Source organism: Salvia splendens, unplaced genomic scaffold, assembly GCF_004379255.2.
Source record: "Salvia splendens isolate huo1 unplaced genomic scaffold, SspV2 ctg694, whole genome shotgun sequence".
In the NCBI taxonomy this organism is placed as follows: domain Eukaryota; kingdom Viridiplantae; phylum Streptophyta; class Magnoliopsida; order Lamiales; family Lamiaceae; genus Salvia; species Salvia splendens.
Genome location: NW_024599361.1, coordinates 18415 through 40041, shown reverse-complemented (window position 1 = coordinate 40041; position 21627 = coordinate 18415). Strand labels below are relative to the sequence as shown.

The window sequence follows — 21627 nt, the reverse complement described above, 5'->3', positions numbered from 1 at the left end:
GCCTATATTTTCTGACTTTTTTTGTTTTATTATTTTTCATTTCTTGGTCACTAATATATTAAAGTAGTTTAGAAAACAAGTTTTCTCCACATGTGATACTGTCAAATATGATAAAATCAAGAAAAATCCATTTTCCCAATGCTCGAATGGTGAATTTTCTATAATCTATTTCCCAGGTGTGCAAGGAAATATAATCACATTTTTAGTATTATTATTTTGTAACTAAGAAATAATGATTTTGAATCCTTTTCATTATTTTTATAGGTATCTTTATTTCATAGATCTTATCTCATGCAATTGAAATCCTTATTGAACTAATATCACCATTTTCTGTAAATTAAAATGCAAAGTTAAAGGGAAGAGAATTAGATCACAAATTATAAAATGAAAAATAGGAGAGAGATAGATAGATAGAGAAATCGATAGACACATTTATGGGGAGATCGAGAGCCTAATAACTACAATCTTTTTTGCTAAGCAATTTTCTAAAGTAATAAATCTGTTTCCAATGCAATTTATCCCTGAAAAAGGTAAATAATCTGTTAGCATTCATGTATATATATTTTTAAGAAATTCGGATCTGTAAATGTATGCAGAATCAGTTCAATAAATGATGGAAATTATACATTAAAGTTGTAACATACCATATCTGCAAATAAGATTAGATTGTATTGCTGAGATATATACATACGCATGTTTAGAATAACTAAATAAAAGAACTTTGCTTGATTTAAGGTTTAAAAGCAATTGGGATAAATGATTTGTATCTTATCCGGTTATAGATGTTGTATATCTCTAATGATGATAAGTGCAATCAGTATACTGACCTATTTATCATATAATCATATACAGAAAGTGTACGGAGATAGTTAGATATATTGTAGTGTTGTAAACTTTGATGAGATAACATATTAATCAGAGAGAGAGTTGGAATTCGAAAGTGAAATTAGAACTAAAATGAATAATTGGTAATCTAATATAGAAAGGGTATTAAGATACTTATTGGACTTGATATAAACTAATATTATTTATGAAATTTGTTACCTTTTAATATGCCCGTTCTGGATTTCTTCTAATCTTTATAGATTTGAAGAGTTTGTTATGGAAGAATCTCTTCTCAGAACTTTTGTAGTCTCTGTGTAGGTAACAGACTATGTGAAACTTTTGTATCTCTCCAAAAACTCTTGGTGATGGTGGCTGGCGGCTGCTTTTTAGGTTTATGATGAATCCCTTTTGTATTCATGTAAAATTGGATTAGTTTAAATAGAGAAATATCAATCAGCAAGGTCATTTATTGGCGAAAGTAAATGGGCCATTCAATTAATAGCTTTTACTGTTTTATTCGTTTTCCAAGGTGAGGCTGCCACTCATTTCTATTCCTTAATATTAATTCGGCTAATTTAAAACCTAATATTCCTGATGCATTCTTAACACTCATTTATTGTGTTCATACTTATTTAATACTTTCTAAAATATTATTTGATATATATTTTAACCTTGATATGTGAAAGGTTCACCTAATCATTCTTTTTTTGGAATATGTTTTTGTGTACATGTGTGCAGTGCAGACTGGTTTCCTCCTCTATAAATACGTTTATTCACTCATTTTACAAATTAGTTAGCTTCACTCTCTTAAGAACTTACATCCAACTCCAATCACAGTGATTAGCTCGATATTTGGCAGTTCTTTCTTTCTTTCATTCTTATCAAATCTATTGTCTAAAACTATAAGCTCTGAATGTCTTACCTTTTTACTTAGAGATCTTCTTGGACTCCTTTTCATTTGACTGTTGTTTCTCCATTTCATGCCCTGTTTCTGCACATGTAAACATTTTATATTTATTTGTTGCTGTACAAGATCAGTGTACTAACTGTTTCTGTTAGCATTGTTTAGATTGTTGTAATCTATATTCTTACACTTTTGGTGAAAGATCTTCTTGGCCTCTTTTTTTTTCAATGTTGCCTTCCCCGTTGTTGTATTGTTTCTGCACTTATGTAGAGTTTGTAGTCATGTTTTGCTGTACAAAATCAGTAGACTAAGTATTTCCTTTATAGTTGTTTTAACTGCTGTAATATACTTTCTTACCATTTGGCAGAAGATCTTCTTGGTCTCACTTTTGTTAAACTGCTATATCCTCTGCTTTATCCTTTGTTGCAACATTTTTTCTATACATAAATGGAGTTTTTAGTTATTGGTTTCTGTATAAACTCAATAGACTATTAGAATGATTTTTATTGTGATTGCAGTAATGTACATTCTTACCAGATTTGTAAAAAATCTTCTTGACCTCCCTTCTCTGTCACTGACGTCTCCCCTTTTCTCAAGAATTGGCTTTGTCTATACCCCTAAGTTGCAACTTACCTGCAGAGGAATGTAACATTATTATATTATTATTATTAATTATTAATGTGTTTGTGGTAGTGTAGTTTTTCAGCCACTTATCTGCTCCTAATGTAAGCACAGATAATCTTCTAGGATTGACATTACCTCTTATTTTATCTTCTTGGCCTTCCTTTGTGTCACTGATGTCTCCCCTTTCTGTCACTCAAATGGATTTATATATACCTCTTTAATGTATTTCATGCCTGCAAAATGGATGTTATTGGAATGACTATAGTCAGAATATGTGTTTTAAGAGAAATATCTTTGAACTGAGATGTTTTTTGTCATTTTACAGGTGAACTTCTTAAGCAATGGCTCCCTTTGTTGCATGTTTTAATAATTTAAGCAAGACAATAACCAATTCAACTATTAAAGTCAGGTGTGTTCATTGTATCAAGGTTTACCAGAGGACAAGAATGACAATAGTTTGGAGTGTGCTTCAGTTGAAAAATCATATTGGGTATTATAGGAGCTATCCATTTACTGTCAACAAAGTCCATTAGCTCCTATATAAAGCTTTTTGTGTTTCTTTCTTTTACTATTTTTAAAAGTTCATTAGCTCCTATATATAGCCATTTACCTCCTTTAAATGATATTTGCAGGAGGTTGATCTGTATCTCATATAGGGTGTAATATACTAACATGTTTATATACCTTTAATCTGCCATAGCCTCCACTGTTATCTTAGTTTTCTTCCTGTCATGGCTCCTTCATGATGTGTTTTCTTTTAGATCATCTCCTGCAAATAGAATGTAAATTAGATTTTTTTTCACTTACTGTTCTTGATGCATTTCAGAAAAAGTTCATACCTTTAATCTGTGTTGCTTCCATTTCTATCGTATTTTTGTTCCTATTTTGGCTCCTTCATATGCTACAATGCTTTTTATAAATTGATATCATTCCCTGTACACAAAACATAACTTCATTAGTACAATGCATTTTGTTTAAATAAATGACTGGCTGTATAATGTTTATTTTCATGCCTGAGGCACAAACAGAAGTAATGGCACCTTTCATGACTTTGGTTGGTGATCTTAATCCTAGATGTGCAAACTCTATCATCATAGTGGGATGTGTTCGGGTTTTATAAACAATAATATGTTCTATAGTAAACAAGATAACCTAAAAGAGATTTCAATGTGACTCTGTTTTGTTTTATAGGGCTCATGGATTCAAGCATCCTTTCCAAAAAATTCATGCCAGAAAATATGTTACATACTTAAGGGAGAAGGTCTTTCCCAAGTCACAAATCTTGACTCACTATGCATTCTACAACAGAAATGTGTGAAGTTTTTGTTGAGTTATACATTTTTCTAGATTTTCTATATTTTAATAAAGAAGTTTATATATGCTTTTGAAATTGGTATGACCTAAATTTTAAACAAAAAAATTGTAGTTTAAGAACTTTATAAATAGTATGGCTGCAGAGATTATTTAATCCTAAGTAGATTATCAAGTATAGCACATAGCAAGATCAGAACTGACTGCACAACTATAGATTTCATAAAATTTTTGTACACTTATTGATAAACTATGTATGTCTTAAATAGTTGGGAAATTACAATTACTGAACTCCAAGATTTTTGTTTACAGAGAAAAAAAGCTACTTTTAGAACTAAAAATTGATACAATACCAGGGAGATAAAAGCTACTTTTTGAACTAAAAATGATACAATAATTGGTTGGTTATAATTTTTTGAGCTATATCATCATAGTTTAATTGAGTAGCTGATATTTCAGGAGTTTATAGTAGTAATCAGTTAACATGAGATATGTGTTTTAAAAGATGTTAAAAGATCTATTAAAGGCCAACTTTGAAGCCTAATTTTAACATGTATATGAATGCTCATCTTTGTTTTTGTGATAGCTTATAGGTTAAATGTTATTTAGGTTCCAACACTGCTGGTTTCAATATAATATATTTATATATATATATATTAGAAACTTTTTATAATAATATATTTACATGATCGAGTATTTGGATTCAATATTGGTTCCTGCCTTTGAAACTTTTTGTTATTGTTGGAGATCATTCCCAGCAAAAACTATTGAGATTATGTTTATCTTGAAAGAGAAAGTTCTTCCTGTGTTGTTGGATATTGCTGAAGTTGCAATGATTTTTAAAAAGTACTGAATTCAGTTTAATTAGATTATTGTTTACCTCATGAATATTGGTTTGAATTCAGTATTTCTCCCATCTATGCCCAAATACTGCAGAGTTCTACTCCACTGTCCACATCAATCACTGTAAATCACAACTAAAGTACATTTAGCAACCAACCAAAACAAAATCACACATACACAATTACATACACTCATGCAACAAACAAACACACACCTTTGCAAAAATAAAGAACATATAGATTCCATTGTTAACACTTATATATCACCTCAATTCTAACTTTTTTTTATTAATGTGCAGTTAGTTAGCATCTTTGAGACCTTTGGAGAACATGTTTTATCATAGTTATAAGCCAACTAAAATACCTAATCTCAGTATAAGCCCACTTTCAAACTTGAAAAGTTGGATAAACTGTTAGGTCATCTTGGTTTATGTTATTTTCAAAAGATTTAAATTTTGAAGTTCAGGGTTTAGAGTAGTCCTCAGTGTTTTCTTAAATTTTATTCTTTATAAGCTATACATTATCTCCTTTCTGTTTCTGGATTCACATATTCCTCCTGAAGCAATGAAGAAGCTAAAGAAATCTGTGATACTTAAGAGTTTTGCATCCCAACTGTTAACAGTTCCAAATTTATGCAAAAAACAAAGATGAGCATTCATATACCTGCTACTGAAATTTTACAAGCTTTTTCACTCCAAAATTTCTCTTGAATAAGTTCTCAATCTTTCTGAATTAATTTTACTGCCAAAGCCTCCACCTTGGAATGATAAGGCAACATGTAGCTTGCATCTATGGGGCTGAACTTAAACCCTTTCCTTTCTGTCTCCGTAGCTGGAATCTCTATCCTTAGATATTCGTGGCTGATAGAGACCTTATTTCAGCACCACTTCGCCATTCACGATTTAGATCTACCGCTTCCTTGAATCACTCAGGACATCGGCCCCTTCCGATTCCCTCCCACCAGCCTATGCATCTCCAAGCGCCCTACTCTCGACGCCGTGACGTAGACCAGTAGCCCCGGTTCATGTGAAAAGAATTTAATTTCACCCAAAACGACTCGATTAAATATTTTTTCATCGTCCCGCGGAAGCTGAAGCTTGACCACCGCAATCGCCTTCCGATCCACACGGAGGATGGACCGCTGGTTGTGCTCCTCCGTGTTAGAGATGAACGACTTCACGAATTCGATTCTGAACTGCAGAAGAGGTAAATGAGGGGCGCGGTTAAGCAGACGATTGCAGCGATTTAAGAAAATATTATTATATTATATATAATATATAGTACATTATTTTAATAAATTCTACTATATTATATTATTATATGTATTATTAATTTTATATTATATATAAATATTCTATTAGTATATATAAAATAAAATAAATTACACACATATATATATTAATATTATATTTATTTTTTCGGGTTTTTCGGTTTTTTTTTGTTTTGTTCGGGTTTTTCGGTTTTTTAAGTTCGGTTTTCGGTTTTTCGGTTTCGGTTTTGCGGTTTTTCGGGTTCGGTTCGGTTTGGATTTTGAACTAAATTCGGTTTTTCGGTTTTGGTTCGGTTTTGATAAAAAACCGAACCGAAACCCGAATGCACACCCCTAGACGGAGGGAGTATTATGTTATCATGATCAAATTTATATAGTAGTATTTTTTTACTTTTGTGTTTTCCAAATATATAGTGTAAGGATATAATACATCTAATAAAGTGTTATATACCATATGATTCCTTTATTCAACTATAACACATATTTTTCTAATGTCTTATTACATTTTCTGAAATGGAAGCATATTTCCAATTTATCCTTTGTCTTATTATATTCATATTCTCCACTCTAACTTTTTATTTTAATATATTTAGCCGCTATATATCTTTATTATTTGAAAATCATTTGTCCCGTGCATAGCACGGGTGATAACACTAGTTTGAGATAAACCCATAGTCCAAGGACTATTTTTGTAGTTCACTCTAAATGCTAAAAGGTTTATACAATATACTCATAAAAATTCATGAAACTGAGTGGGAAAATAAAAATTCTTATAACTTAGGCTTTTATATATGTATAGATAGATTTCGAGAGCTCTTTTATAGAACTAAATTGGATTTGAAATTTGAATAGGCTTCTACAGCTTTTTAAGAAGAAATTACATACTGCATTTTATTGTGAAAAACAAATTCCAGTAAAAAAAGGTAAGAGCAATAAGATACGGGAAACACAAATTGGCGTTGAAAATAGAGTTACAGCAAAATGTTATCGTCTTCAGTGATGCTTCGCCGATTCTACTGCCTCGGCACCGCCGCCTCTTCTCCCGCCACTTCTTCTCACAAGAAGCGCCTCGTCTACTTGGGCTCTCCTCAAGTCTGTCTATCTGTGACAATGCCCAATTAATTACTAACACACATTACTAATTCATACTGACTCTCCATTCCAGGTTTCCGCTTCCGGTCTTGATGCCCTTTTCACTGCCTCCTCCGCACCAGATTCCTCATTTGAGGTGCTTCCCTGTTCAACACTCTTTATTCTCTGCATTTCTGTTTCCCTTTGCGCATAAACTAGTCTCTATTTATTTTTCTGTTGTTCAATATTTCATAGGGTTAGCCTTGTAATTTGGATGGGAATATCAATGTAGTATGTTCTAACGCTGACAGTTTGTGCAAAGTGGACTAAAGTTACCATCTTTAGTTGAGATAAGTGATAAAAAGCAGCAAACTTGAGAGAACAATGCTCGTAAAAGGCATTGGCACTGTGATTTATTCAGCTTATTATGATGATTAACATTTATTGACTGCATTTTGGTATAATTCAGATTACGGCAATTGTCACCCAGCCACCATCTGCTAGAGACAGGGGTAGAAAGGTGATGCCTTCTCCAGTTGCACAACATGCTCTCGACAGAGGTTTCCCGTCTGATTTGATCTTCACCCCGATAAAAGCTGGTGAGGTAAATTATGTACTAATTCTGTCATATCTTCCACCGTTTTTTGTGCAAGTTCACTTTTGTTGAGTTTGGTTGATGACCCTTTTTATATACATGAATCTGTTTTCTACTTGTGTTCTGTAGTTTAACATCTGAGAGAGGTTGGTGATATGATTTATCAGTCTTTAACTTGGTGGATCATTGCTTGAAAAGTTAATAGCAGTGTGCTGTCACGTTCCCCTAATATATTTGCAGAAACCATTTGCACTTTTGGCCCAAATAAACAAATCTCCTAATGCTCATCTAAATTTATTACCCTGATTTTAATGGGCATGGAGTTTATTGTAATTGAAAATGAGGTATTGGGTACACTTATACTTCGTAAGGGAGATTGGGGGATATAGACTGAAGTCACATCATCACTTCAACAGGTAGTTCTCAGAAAGAAAATTGTTTTGTTAGGAAACAGGAACTATCGGGTAAACCTTCCGAGAAGGAACCATGTGCATCCCTTTGGAGGAGAGAATTTTTCTTTTGATTCTTGCATCTCTTATGTAACACTGATTAGTTGGCTCAGAACTATGGATGGGATATATATATTTGTAGAATTCTTTTCCGATAAATAACTTGGCAAATATAATAATCGAGTTGATACTGCTGGAAGTTCAAAATATGTGTACAAGAACCTTTAATTCTATTACCTCTATGAAGGAACAGATTAATATATTTATAGCGCCTCCTTGCAGGAATCATTTCTTAGCAGCTTTAAGGCTTTGGAACCTGAACTTTGCATCACTGCTGCATATGGGAATATCTTGCCCACCAAATTCCTTAATATTCCGTCTATGGGTTAGTCTGAAGACTCCAAATATTCTCTCTGTTAATGGTTGTTATTCTTCTATATGATGGTTATGTACTTATGTTTCTGCACTTGTATTCATAATATTAACTGGAATGTTGTGTGTGTGAGTTGGCCAAGTGGTAGAGAGGTAATGCTTGAGACCAAAGGTCTCATGTTTGAGTCCTCCGTGGTGAGGCCTTTAAATTTAAATTCATTTTCCATCCAAGAAAAAAAAACTGAAATGTTGTGTTTATGCATAAACATAAGGAAGAGATAGGCTTATAGAAATTCAGATTCAGTGGTGTAATTTACAATGTGTGTACATCTAATGCATATGTTCAAGGTCTTGATATCTCAATGTATACTCATACCTGACTTTTTGTGAGCCCTATAATATTACTTGTAGTGAAGACTCTCAGCAGAAACACCATTTTTTTCATGCCATCTATAGATTATCTTCCATCATTATTTTCCATTCTGTTGTGATCAACTTATTTGATTGGCATTTTTATGGTGAATACATTGTGTCTCAAAAGCTGACATCTAGCTGTCTCAGATTTGAATGCAATCTTGTAGGGACTGTCAACGTACACCCTAGCTTGCTTCCTCTATATCGTGGAGCAGCACCTGTTCAGAGGGCTTTACAGGTCTAAACTGAGTGCTTCTTTTTCTTGCTAGACCCATTTTGACTTAACGGCATGACTGAATAAATGAAATCCAACAGGATGGTGTGCGAGAAACTGGGGTTTCATTAGCATACACGGTGCGCCAACTGGATGCTGGCCCTGTTATTGCTTTTGAAAAAATGGAAATTGATGATAAAATAAAGGTATGCAGAGCATGTCCTCTCAAATATTTGACCAAAAGAACTGTGTACCCATTCAATTTGCTTTCATATAAGCTCTCTGAAATATTTTTGCAGGCACCAGAGCTGTTGGAGTTTCTGTTTTCTCAAGGTTTGTCATTATTTTTGTCATTAACTTTTCCTGTTTATATGTATCCGCAAACTTCTCACCTTTGGAGCTTTGTCGAACTTGAGTTATAAATTTGTTTTTAGTGTTTTAGATGTCGTGAAGGTTCCCTGATTCATGACATAATCGTTTGATAGGAACCCTTCTAGAAGTATGACACTGCATGCATTTCATTGCTAATGATCTCACATTAATGGGCTTAGCATTTCTTGTGCTGGACCGTTTACTTGAGGTTCGTTATTTACAGTATAAAGTGGAGCTGACTGGCATCGCCCACCCAAATGTATCTCATACAGATCTTGTTAACTTGTCACACCTCTGTCTATTCAGTTCCTGTTTTCGTAAAGTTGTCAGATGAATCATTCCAACATGTATGCTTTATCTTCTATTAGTAAGTGAATAATATAGTCCTCCGTCTCTGGGATCTTATGCTCTGCGTATGGTTATATAAATCACGAGTCTTTAGACTGTATTTTACTTTCTTCAATTGCTCATTATTACAAGAACGCGGCAACAAGAAGTTGGTTGTATATAGTATTAACTCCCTATTCATATTTGGATGCACAACACACTTGAATGTAGGATCTAAACTTCTGATCAGTGAACTTCCATCAATACTCGATGGTTCTGCCAAAACTAAAGCTACCCCACAAGATGAATCTAAAGCTACATTGGCTCCAAAGGTACTCTATGTTTTGGTTAGTCCTGAAATGTTTCTTTAATGTCAATAATTCTATCAGCATATCATGCTATTGTGATTTACACAATCCGTAATGGCTATTTTAATTTTTCATGCAGATAACTCAAGAAGAATCATATCTTTCTTTTGATCAAAAAGCTACAGTCCTTCACAACAAGGTATATTTTGTTTCTCAATTTGATTAATAGACATGGATTTATTGCATGTAAGTTTTTAGGTTCGTGCATTTTCAGGTTGGCCAGGAACTCGAGCCAAAGTTTTGGTGATTGATCCAAAAAATGATAAACCGAACACCATAGACCTTAAGATCATAACTACAAGAGTTCATGACAATAATGAGATTCGGAATGGTGAAAAAGATGATATCATCTTTGTAAAAGGCTCATTGATATTCCCATGTGGTGATGGAACAGCACTTGAGGTGAGCTGTCATAATATTTTGATTCAAAACTTTACAGCCATAGTAATATGCTGTCATGTTCTTCTATCTGCTGTAGTTAGCCATCTATGGGGTACGGTTACATATTGGGACGCAATTAAAGTTGATGGTTGATTGTGAACGCTAATTATTTTACTATGCTTCCTTGCCTACGACTATCAGTGAGTTTTTTTTGTAAAACAAAAATTGAAGATTGATAGTTCTGCAATCGCTTTAATTACGTATTCCTGCACTATATTCCAGTCTTTTCATGACAAGATAATGAGTCGACATTCATGGTCATGTTGTGCTGCAAATTTTGTTTCGATAATCTTGTGTAACCACTTGTAGGTGTTGGAGGTTCAATTGCCTGGTAAGAAAGTCGTAAATGCTGCCGCATTTTGGAATGGTTTGAGAGGCCAAAAACTGAAAAAGTTATGATCACTGTCAAGTCATTAAAGGTACACCATGACAAGTCTCTACTTCTTCACATTCTTTCCATCTTCTCAATTCCTTCTTTCCAGTTTAGTTGAGGATGCTAATGCTTAGTCTTGAAACCGAGTTACAGAAACTATCGATTTAGTTTGATCGAACCATCCTTGTTTCTCGAGCTTTACATTGTTTGTATGATTAAAAATAAGCTAGAATTGCAACTGTTAATCATTTACTGCTTAATCATATACATAGTATACTATGTATATGGTGTTGTGTATACGATCGAGGGCATTTTGGGTAGTTCGATCTCATTTTATTGAATACTAGAAAATGGTAAATATGAGAAGCAGAGAAGTTGCTGATATAAATCAGGGATGAAATTCGTCACCTCCAAATATATGCATATCAAAATCAATCTTCATTTCAAACAATATCTTCCCAAAAAAGAAAACTTGATTCGAAACAAATGAGGTCCGGTTTTTTTTTTTATCTTGATCTCGTTGCACACTAAATATTACAAGACTCCAAAAGCAAACAATTCTTACTTGATTTTTTTATAGATACAGTGATTAAATAACACAAGAAATGAAGCAAAAGAGCAAAAATGGGGCCATGATTTCATGCATATTTCAGCTGGAAAGAAGTCACATTTAAGTTTGTTGAAAGAAAAGAAAAATAACCTCACTACTTTCTATTAAAGTCGCTATTTGATATGCTTTTTAGTTACATGAAATATCACTCAACTTTCCTCAAACAAGATAGAAGAAACAGTATCAAGATCAATTATTGCGGCAATTAATCCAATTAAAAATATTGAAAAAGCAGGTGAATGAAAATGAAAGCAAACAGTAAAGCACTTTTAGAGCAATTTCATGATTAAACAATCACCATAAACAAATCATCAAATCCAAAAGCATTATTACCTGCTCATCATAATTTCAGGGCTTAATCACCCAACTTTCTGCTCATTTTAACCCTCTTTTTAAAATAATAAAATATCTCAAATTTCAAAAACCCATAAATTTTCCAAAGAATAAGTTTACCCTCAATTAAAATCTTAGGTCTTTGCATTCACAATGGTAGAATTGGACATACAACTTGTTATTACTCGTCAAGATCTCACAATATAAATATCAACAAATCCATTCTTCTTTGGTTTGTGTATAACAAACATCATAAGATCAAAAAGAGAAATGGGAGCTCTTGATTATCTCTCAAACTTTTGCACTGTCACCACAACAAGAGGCAAAAGGAAACCTATGCAGGTACTACTAATTGCCTTAACATTTTTTCACACATACTATTTCATTTGCTTAATTAATTTTTATATAGTTGAATTTGTTTGTTGATGATGCAGAGAGTTGAGATCAAAGTAAAACTGGACTGTGATGGATGTGAGAGAAGAGTCAAGAATGCTGTGAAAAACATGAAAGGTAATGCATGTTTATACTTTATATACATATTTGTTGATGCATAAAATGATATAGTATGATGGAAAGCAACACCGTGTAACGGTGAGTGGCTTCATCGATGCAAGCAAGGTGCTGAAGAGAGTGAAGAGAACCGGAAAAGAGCTGAATTGTGGCCTTATGTGCCTCACAATCTTGTTCAGTATCCCTACGCGCCTCAGGCCTACAACAAAAGGGCCCCATCCGGCTTTGTCAGAAACGTCGCTCAGGCCGTTCCAGCAGCGCCTCATGAAGAAGGGATCACGCATCTCTTCAGCGACGATAACCCCACGCTTGTTCTATTATGTGAAAAATTTAATATTACTACTATATGTCTTGTTTCATTTTAATTTTCAGATTATGTAGTGAGATGAGAGAATAGAATATGTAGCATCCGCCATGCTGACCTTCCAATTGGATATTGCAAATCTTCTATTCCTGAAATGCAACAGTTGGAAAAAATGTAATCACAAAATGAAATTATAATATATTTGGAAATAAATGTGGGTGTCATGGTCGATTCACGCATGCTACAATAATATAATGGCTAATTTGAAATTGGTGCCTCTCTGTAGAATAGTATGTACACAAAGCAGTTGCAAAACGCATGGGTAAAAAAGAGAAAAATACTTCCAAAAAGTAGCAAGGACTAAGGTCTTTTTTAAAAAAAATTATTTTTAGTTAAAATAACAGTATCAAGAATGAATAGGTTAAATAGGTTAATCAAACAACTTTAAGCGGCGTTGTAGCCATAATTTTGTAAATGATTAATGAAAAGTAGATTATAGTTAATATAAAGCAAGAATGAAGATATTAATATTTCCATTGTTATTGTTGTCTTATATGTTGATGAGAATGATAATTTTGACCATCAATCCCAATTATCTGCTATAAGGAAGTAATGTTTATTCAGACAGAAGGCAAATTAAAAATACAAGACAAAGATAAAATATAGATAAAATTGAAGAATCCTTAGGATTTATTAAATTTTAAATATAATTACTCGCGTATTTCAGCTTTATGTTATAGCTCTAATGATGTCATTGTGTCTAGCTATTTGCATACCCTTATAAATGTGGTAACTTGGTATTGAGATGCACATGTTTTCTTGTTTAACAGGTGTTCACTATAAACATTTAGACTTGATCACCTACCTGTAATTATATGAAATGCCATAACAATTAACAAGCATCTTAGCTATTCTCTAAACATACTCAAACACAATCTACAGCTCTATAGCTAAAAGATGGAAAGTAATAGAATTCTATGCTACATGACTTTGTGCTAATCAGAAGCAACAATATTGAAGGTGCATGCAAAAAGGTGGATCTAACAACCAGTGAGCATTCTGCACAGCTTGCTTTCGAGGGGATAACTCCTCCTCTTTCAATGCTTGGGAAAGCTTCTCGTCAAACTCAAACAAATCATCAATGCACTGATCACTCCTTCCTGAATTCAGCAGATTTTGGAACTTTCCCTCCGAAAAGATCATAACTTGGCTACCTGCTTTCTCTACTCTATATACTGTTACTAAATTGAATCACTATTATACACATATGCATGACCATACAATTCCTCACTTTGATTAATCACATTGAAATTTTCAGTGAGTAGTTACGACAAACACGTAGCAATCGTAATTAGAGATAAAAAACGCGCGCGCCCACCTTCAGTCATGGGATGATAAAGGACAAGAAATAGAGGAATCTGATGGCGGAAACGGGAGTGTGGAGTTGGGGCTTCGTGGCCGTGAAACGAAGCAGCAGAAACAATAGCCATTTTTGTATTTGCCGTTCCTATTTTTATAAAGTTTTGGCAAAAAGATTAGCCATTTTTTTGTTGCGTTCAAACAGATATCTCAAATATTTTTAGTGCATCTAACTCATATATTAATAATTTTAAGACAAATCTTCAATTTTAAGACAATAAAGTTTCAAAACTCGATTGCTTAGAAGCAGTATTCCTAGGTAGTAAAATATTAAAAGTAATCACTATATTAGTAGATGAAAACTTTTGATGCTCACTACCTTTTGAGTTAATTACACCAATATGAAAAGGAAAGAGAGAAATTTGGTAGTACAACATAAGATCATTTATTTAACTTTTGAAAGAAACTAAAGTCCTCAATTTCCTCTTCTTCATATTTGCCCCAGCCTAATGTAATGTGGCTGTTTGGTTGTATAGATTTGGTCGACTTCTTTGTTGTACATCTCAGCCCTGTATTTGATTTCAGGGTTTCGGATATCATCTTGACTCTGGATCAAACGAATCTCTAAGCTGCTCGACTGGCAGTCATGCCCAGCCCTCGTATAGTCTTCTACTGTCCTAACCAGAAGTGCCTGCAGCAAACTCAAAAGTCATGCATAACTACAACGGGCTCCGGGAACATTTACTTTGGGTGATCGATTAGATCAACAATGCATAGGATTACATGATCGAACAAGCTCAAAATTGCATATTTTGGTCCACTGTTACTATGTATGTTAAGATGGAGATAGGGGGTGTTTTTACTGCATTCACTTCGGACATTTAATCTACTGTATATGTGGAAATACTAAAGAAAACGAGGTAGGATACTCGCCCGAGAAGAAAATAAGAAAATTCACACTTTTGAAGGAAAGCAAGTTCAGTTCCTTTGCGGAGTCGGTAACTCCGATATTCAATCAGAATAACCAAATCAACAGACTTACCTGCACACTGGATACAGAAAGTTCTGCAGCTTTGCCAAGGTTGTCAGGGTATTTCTATATGATAAGAATCAGATAAATGAATAAGAAACGATGCGCATTAATAACACCTATGAGATGGCTAATGAACTTAAAATAAGGTTTATCAATCATTACATTGCTCCATCCAAGCAAAAGTGCAGTCATGAGATCTCCTGTTCCCTGTAGTAAAAGAAGATGCAATGTTAGAAGTAGCAAACTATTAGTACAAGATAAATGTTTGGTTTTGAGGAAAAATATGAGAAGAATGAAGCACTCTACAAATTCTTGTCTCATAATTTCCACAAATTTAATCTTTTTTGGCAGTTTTCTTCTTGTGAGTAAATAAAAGAGGCTCTGCGGCTAACTGCAAGCTTATTTAATGAGCTATAAAAGAATAGGGCAAGCTGAACGCAAACCACATAGAACATTCTAGACAAACATATAGTCACAACAAATATGAGTCCAATAAGAATCACTCGATCATATAACTCCACATGCAAAACCGTAAAGCTGAGAGAAGACTAAAAAATGGTTCAGCTACTTTTCATTTTACGTTGGGAAGGGGTGAGTTGGAGAAACTCTAGGGTCTGCTCACTCTTGATTGTATGGTGCGAACACTTAGATACCTTCAATTTTTCCATGTTTCAGGGGAAATGCATATGATAAGTCCCCTAAGAGTGTCGAACGTGGAAAGCATGTCCACTGGTAGAATTAGCCAAATAATACTCTCTAGTTTAAAGCATTTTACTGAACTTTTAAACTTATTTGAGGAAAGTGAGGTGAGAAGAATATATGATGTTCTCAGATCATGAAAATCATTTATGCAATCGGAGATATACTATCTCAGAAAAGGTAATATTCACAAATAAAACAGCTTCTTACTGTGAAATAAGCCGGAATTTTGGGAATTGGGATCCGGAACTGCTCAGGTGGTTGCCCCTGTAATAGCCGAAGTTGCTTAGTTAGAATGTGGATATTAGGGAATAACAAACTTCTTTTATGAAGTACTACTAAGGAAAAAAATACAAGAGAATCAGTAGAAAATATGCATTTATAGTGGAAATAGCAGATGCCCCGTACAAGTATGAGTGATTCAATTACCTTCTCTTTCTGATGACTGCCAATTAGGAGAAGCTCTCCCTCTACATTTATGCTTGTTATGACAACCTGAAACAAGTTGTAATCCTTGAACAAACATAATATAACTTTAACAGCATATTATTGTAGATAGGATATAATTGTAATAGCAAAGTATAATTCTAGGGCTTTAAGTGCTATTACTAGTAGTATTACACGATAAAAAAAAAGTGGTAATAAATGCGCCAGTTGATGATTTAAGAAAACAATTTCTTTTTATTAGTAATGCCTTTAGAGATCATTCTCAGCAATCTAGAACTTATTAGGTCAAAGAGTAAAGACAAAAAGAAGTCTACAAAATAAATAATTGAGATACTATTAAGACTGAAGCATTAGAAAACACCTTTGATGGTCCGGCAGCATGAATAATGTTGCATGCCTCCCTGCCATCTTGCTCAGATACAATCCTTAAAAATTGGAGGAATGCATGGAACGGACAAAATCACCAACAGGAACCAAGGAAAATGATGACAAGGAGGGATAGACAATACATTAAAAAAAAACTGATAAGAGTTATGGATACTCATACTAAATTAGTAACACGAAAGGATACAGATTACATTCCAAATGATGCTTGAATCAGAATAAAATGAAGAAAAACTAGAACCAAGAAAATCCCCATAGGGATATTTTTCCTATCCTAACATAATGATTGACGACTGCAATCATATTTAAAGACTACCTATTTCACCAAGGGCATAGGGATAGTCCAAGACTTGACTGGCTGAAAGTTACCTAGATAACACTTCAAATATGAAATAAATAAATAAAAAAGATAAAAATAACCATAGCAAAAAAACTCAATAGCATGTGGCTGACTACTATTAGAAACAAGTTTGGGCTAATCCAATAGTTTATCAGGTGAGACTTGAGACACGTGTAGAAATAAATCAAAACTCTATCATTAAAAGTCTAAAACTTTCCATCATTGCAAATAAGTATTCTAGGTAACTGGCATTATGTAAGTAGAAGTTTTATTGTGAATTTGTCATAACAAACTCTTTCAAGTGCTCTGGCTTTATCCAAAAAACAGGAGTTTCCTTTCCCTTGTCTGGTATGAACTCAAAATCAATGGAAATGGACATACTTAATTCGTGAGGGTGATTGAACCAACCTCCTCATAAGGTCAACTTTATTAAGTAGCATTAGTAAGAATCATAAAATATGATCAGGCTGATATAGATATGCTTTGTCAGCTTTTGGAAGTATTTGATATACTACAAGCTAAACAGGAAAATACCTGGATTTTGTCAACAATTCAGCCTCAAACTGATTCGGAGTCAACATGGAAGCAATAGGGACAACCTATTAAGAAAAAGTAATAACCAATTTTTCCATCAGAGCGAGTTTGATATAAAAGTGCATTTATGTAGTTTGCTCTACAAATCCATCTCTACCTATTTCTTTTTCCTTTTCCTTTATTATATATTGTTGTGTATGAAATTATGAATGTTGTCCAGTTTGAACAAATCAGGCCAATTCCTTTGCCAACATAAAACAAAAAAACATGTAATATGATGGAGAGATGAAAAATGTAGGACACACTGATAATATTTGACATTTTACATACAACCCAATCAACACTTGACAAGTCAAACCGGTAAAATATCTACAAACTAACACTCCCTCCGTCCTACAAGATAGTGCACACTTTGCCATTTTGGAGTGTTCAACAAATTAATGCACACTTATTTCTTTGCCATTTTGGACATAAATTCCTTATGTTTTATCCACACTTTCTCAACTTACAAATTTACCACACAAGGTCCACCATTTCTCCACTCGCTCAAATTATTTACAACTTTATTACACATGTTCCACCATTTCTCTACTCACAACACACTTTACCTAGTAAAGCGGGGCCCCTTCTCCACTCAAACTACTCCCTCCGTCCCGGCTAAGATGACACATTTCTGGCCGGCACGGGATTTTAGGAATTATTGGTTAAAGTGTTTAATTGGAGAGGAAAAGGTGGGTGTAAGTATTAAAATAGAGAGAAAGAAAGATGAATATATTAATAGGAGTGAGAAAAAGTGGTTGAGTGTATTAATTAGAGAGAGAAAGTTTCCAATAAAGGAAATGTGTCATCTTAGTTGGGACAAGCTAAAAAGGAAAACGTGTCATCTTAAGCGGGACGGATGGAGTACAATCTAACTAACATTTATTAAAGGGTAAGTTGCCGGAAAAACCATGAAGTTTGGTCAAATATAGGCATGTCCGCAACTTTAAAAATCAGCCATAAAAATCATGAAGTTTGGATTTCTTTGCAGTTATCCCACGACGAAAAAATCTGGCCGCATACGTGTATATTATTGATGTTTTCAACCAAACGTCATTTTTTGTATGAATAGTGAATAGACGACATCGTTTAACTCATTGGCAGTAAACAGTATGATTTTCCGGCTACCATATCAGATACAATTTCACCAAATTTTTTTGTCATGGGATAATTGCAAAAAAATTTAAACTCCGTGGTTGTTTCGAGTGATTTTAAAGTTGTGGGACGGGACCAGAATTCAACCAAACTGCATGTTTTTCCATCGATTTTCCCTTTTTAAAAATTTCTAAAATGTGCCACAACCTATTATTCACTATTTTGTGGGATGGAGGGAGTATGATATTATTTCATATATTCTATACTAGTACAACTCATCAAAACCTTCTATAAGATCAAGTTAACAAGCTACAGTTGCCACAATAAAATGCCAAAGCATCACAAGTAAAGCTATAGGCCACCCGCTCTTAGGCTAGCATAAAGACAAAATTTCTTCTGGAAAAAAATGTACTAATAATTTATGCTCTCTAATTGAATTATAAATCATGAAGTTCAAATTTGATATGTGTATATTTATATGTTCACACTGACGCAATAGCAATTTTTAAATGGTTGCTTTGGCCGAACCAGAAAGAACCCAAAAAGATTGAATAGTTATTTAACTATGACTATTCATAATTAGAATCTACATTTCAGAACATTCAAAATTTAATCTTGGGCCAGTGGGTACTGCAACAAACTGAATGAGTACTTGAACTAGTACCTTAACTACAAAAATATCATAATAATTTTCACTAGATAAAAACCATATTCAACATTTAATGTACCTTTTCTCGATATACAGATACCAATTCCTCGGCAACGTACAGTTTTCCTTCATCACCTAAAACTGGATCACACACTGAAAACAAAGATTCCATAACAAACTATAGCAAGTTAGCAACGGAATAGGAAAACAATATCAAGGCTGCAGTATATTTAACCTATCCAAAAATTAGTTATAATGACCCAAGCCTTTACTCAACCAAGATCTTAGACAAATACTATGCACGCTAAATTGTACTTCCAAGTTCCAAGGAAACTACAAGGAAGCACATTCTCAATTTCAGAAAGAATATGTGCATGTTAAATAGTCAGCGGCTACTGGATCTACTCACCATATGTAAGTCCGGGGTTGACAGACCTAAGCTTATTCACAACTCGTAGAACAGTATTCAAGAAGGAGACTGAACCAATATAACCTACAATATGTGGCCAACTGTTAACATGGAGAAAGAAAAAATATATCTTATTACCTAATTATTTGAGCAACTCAGAGCTTAAAAGGATATGGAAAATAGCAGAAATCGCAGGCGTCAATATGATTAAGATGAAATATTATGTAAGTATCACAATTTCATCACCTGAACTAACATATTTGCAGTGCAGTTGAAAAGGCATAAAAAGCACAGACTTCAAGAACCATTGAGTTGAATATTAGAAAAGTTATTTTGGCAGCAACACTAAACTAGTTGAATCAATGATACCTGTAAGTAGATGTGTGTAGTACAACAAATTATTAGCTTCAAGACCCTCGATTAAATCCCAAAGTTGGTCTCCATTCAAGACCTGGCCCTTAAAAGTAGGATATCCTGCAAAATTCATGGTATAGTCATGCTGAGAAATACAACCAATATGTTTATTAAAAAACATGCCTGAAATGTAAAGATACTCGGATGTCCTCACTCCTCACACCAGGTTTTAAACCTCAGAAAGAATGACGACTATGAAGTCAAATAAGCAGCTTGCCTGTGTGGTTTGAAAACTGAACTGAATTTATTGGATCTACATCATATCCAAGTAACTGTAGATGAAAGACAGCTGATTTGTTGCCGACATATCCCTAAAGTAAAAGAGAATTTAGCAATGGCTATAACACGAAGCTAAATATCTATCACTACGAATGGCATGCCACCAACCACAACGAAATGTAACACTAGCAAAACAATGTTTTTAATGCAATAAGCAAACTGGGAGAGATTGGTCTATTACTCTATTATGGTACAAGAAAGATGTCAAGATATCAAAATCTCACACAAACCTAAACAGATATTTTACAGCTGCATGTCCTCCCATTCATGGAACAGGATTCTTATTAGTATAAAAACATCTATTAAGGTTGAGAGCTCAAAATTTGCAGCAATATCAAACTATAAACTTGAGCAACTAAGTCTGTCTCACACAGTTAGTTTCAGTCAATAAAACATGACGTTACACAGAAAGAGTAAAATGGTTTTAAATTGGATTGAGGAGAGCGACCTGAACAGTGTGCGACTGAATACTGAGAACCCGACCCGTTTCCGACGGCAGCGCTAGAGCCAGAACCGGTGGAGGCGCCATGACCTAATTCTTTAACCTAAAAATTGGGTTCAGAATGCATGATTAGTAAACAAATGCAGGTTATTGAGCTCAGTTCCACCTAAAAGTAGAAAAGCTTGGATGAAATTGAGGATTGAATATGCTGCAGATTAATTTAGACGTTAGCATAATAGAATCAAGGCGCAATATGATGCATAGTAGGTGATGATTTCTTAAAGAGGAAAATAAATTGTGGGAATCGAAGAAATATAGTAATTGGGATTTACTTGTTGCGTGATGATTGAGTAGTGATTACTGATTGGAATTGCTGAGTGAAGTGCAGAATGCAAACCTAATTATAGAGCCATTGGATTCACTGAACCAAAACAACAATCTCTACTTGCCGTCGCAAATCGCTCCTTTGCTTCCAGAATTCCACCACCCACAAAATACAGTTGAACTAATTTCTAGTAATTTATAATTAATGCTTTCTAGTACTATTAATTTTGTTTGCTTAATTTTCCACATATTTTATCTTCTACTATCTCATTGTCCATTTACTTTAATTTAATTATACTATTATTTACTTTATTTTGTTTTATGCAGCATAGGATGGGTATTGAATGAAGCAGGAGTGGAAAATGTAACGGTAAAATCGTGTGTTTTTCTTAAGTAGTAATGTCATATTTTTTGAGAGATTGGTTAGAGTTATGATATATCACAAGCGTTTATGTATTTTTTTTTCATAAACCAAAAGAAAAAAGAGAAAGGGCGGTTGACCTCGGAAGGTGGGAAGCCGGTAACATAATAATAATATTCAAGGATAGCAGAGACTCTTCACCATAATCGTGTTGCTATAGTGAAAGCTATCACTTCTAAGCAATGTTTTAAAAACCGGACCGGCCAGCGAACCGGTGTCGTTACTGGTTC

The 21627-nt window shown here is 33.9% G+C and overlaps 2 protein-coding genes and 1 pseudogene across 4 annotated transcripts; 2 read left to right on the top strand and 1 right to left on the bottom strand.

Moving 5' to 3' along the window:
* The first annotated feature begins 6670 nt into the window (after nt 1-6670).
* LOC121790980 (methionyl-tRNA formyltransferase-like) lies at nt 6671-11035 on the top strand. Of its 2 annotated transcripts, XM_042189062.1 has the most exons (11): nt 6674-6868; nt 6942-7004; nt 7317-7451; nt 8174-8276; nt 8845-8915; nt 8993-9097; nt 9191-9224; nt 9822-9922; nt 10038-10097; nt 10157-10360; nt 10709-11035. In XM_042189062.1, the coding sequence occupies exons 1-11, from the start codon at nt 6758-6760 to the stop codon at nt 10796-10798; spliced, it is 1077 nt and encodes a 358-aa protein (XP_042044996.1). In that variant the 5' UTR covers nt 6674-6757; the 3' UTR covers nt 10799-11035. The 2 variants fall into 2 exon arrangements, with proteins under 2 accessions (XP_042044995.1, XP_042044996.1); XM_042189061.1 differs by having other exon boundaries at nt 6671-6868; nt 8993-9224.
* Nucleotides 11036-11157: 122 nt separating this feature from the next.
* Nucleotides 11158-12668, top strand: LOC121790981 (annotated as a pseudogene).
* A 1568-nt stretch (nt 12669-14236) lies between these two features.
* LOC121790983 (pyridoxal kinase-like) lies at nt 14237-21190 on the bottom strand. Of its 2 annotated transcripts, none has more exons than XM_042189064.1 (13): nt 21050-21190; nt 20659-20755; nt 20149-20242; nt 19887-19991; nt 19518-19601; nt 19188-19261; nt 17326-17390; nt 16429-16492; nt 16050-16115; nt 15831-15887; nt 15084-15128; nt 14931-14984; nt 14237-14579 (listed from the first exon to the last, which is right to left on the bottom strand). In XM_042189064.1, the coding sequence occupies exons 2-13, from the start codon at nt 20737-20739 to the stop codon at nt 14379-14381; spliced, it is 990 nt and encodes a 329-aa protein (XP_042044998.1). In that variant the 5' UTR covers nt 20740-20755; nt 21050-21190; the 3' UTR covers nt 14237-14378. The 2 variants fall into 2 exon arrangements, with proteins under 2 accessions (XP_042044998.1, XP_042044999.1); XM_042189065.1 differs by having other exon boundaries at nt 20985-21137.
* Nucleotides 21191-21627: the final 437 nt, after the last annotated feature.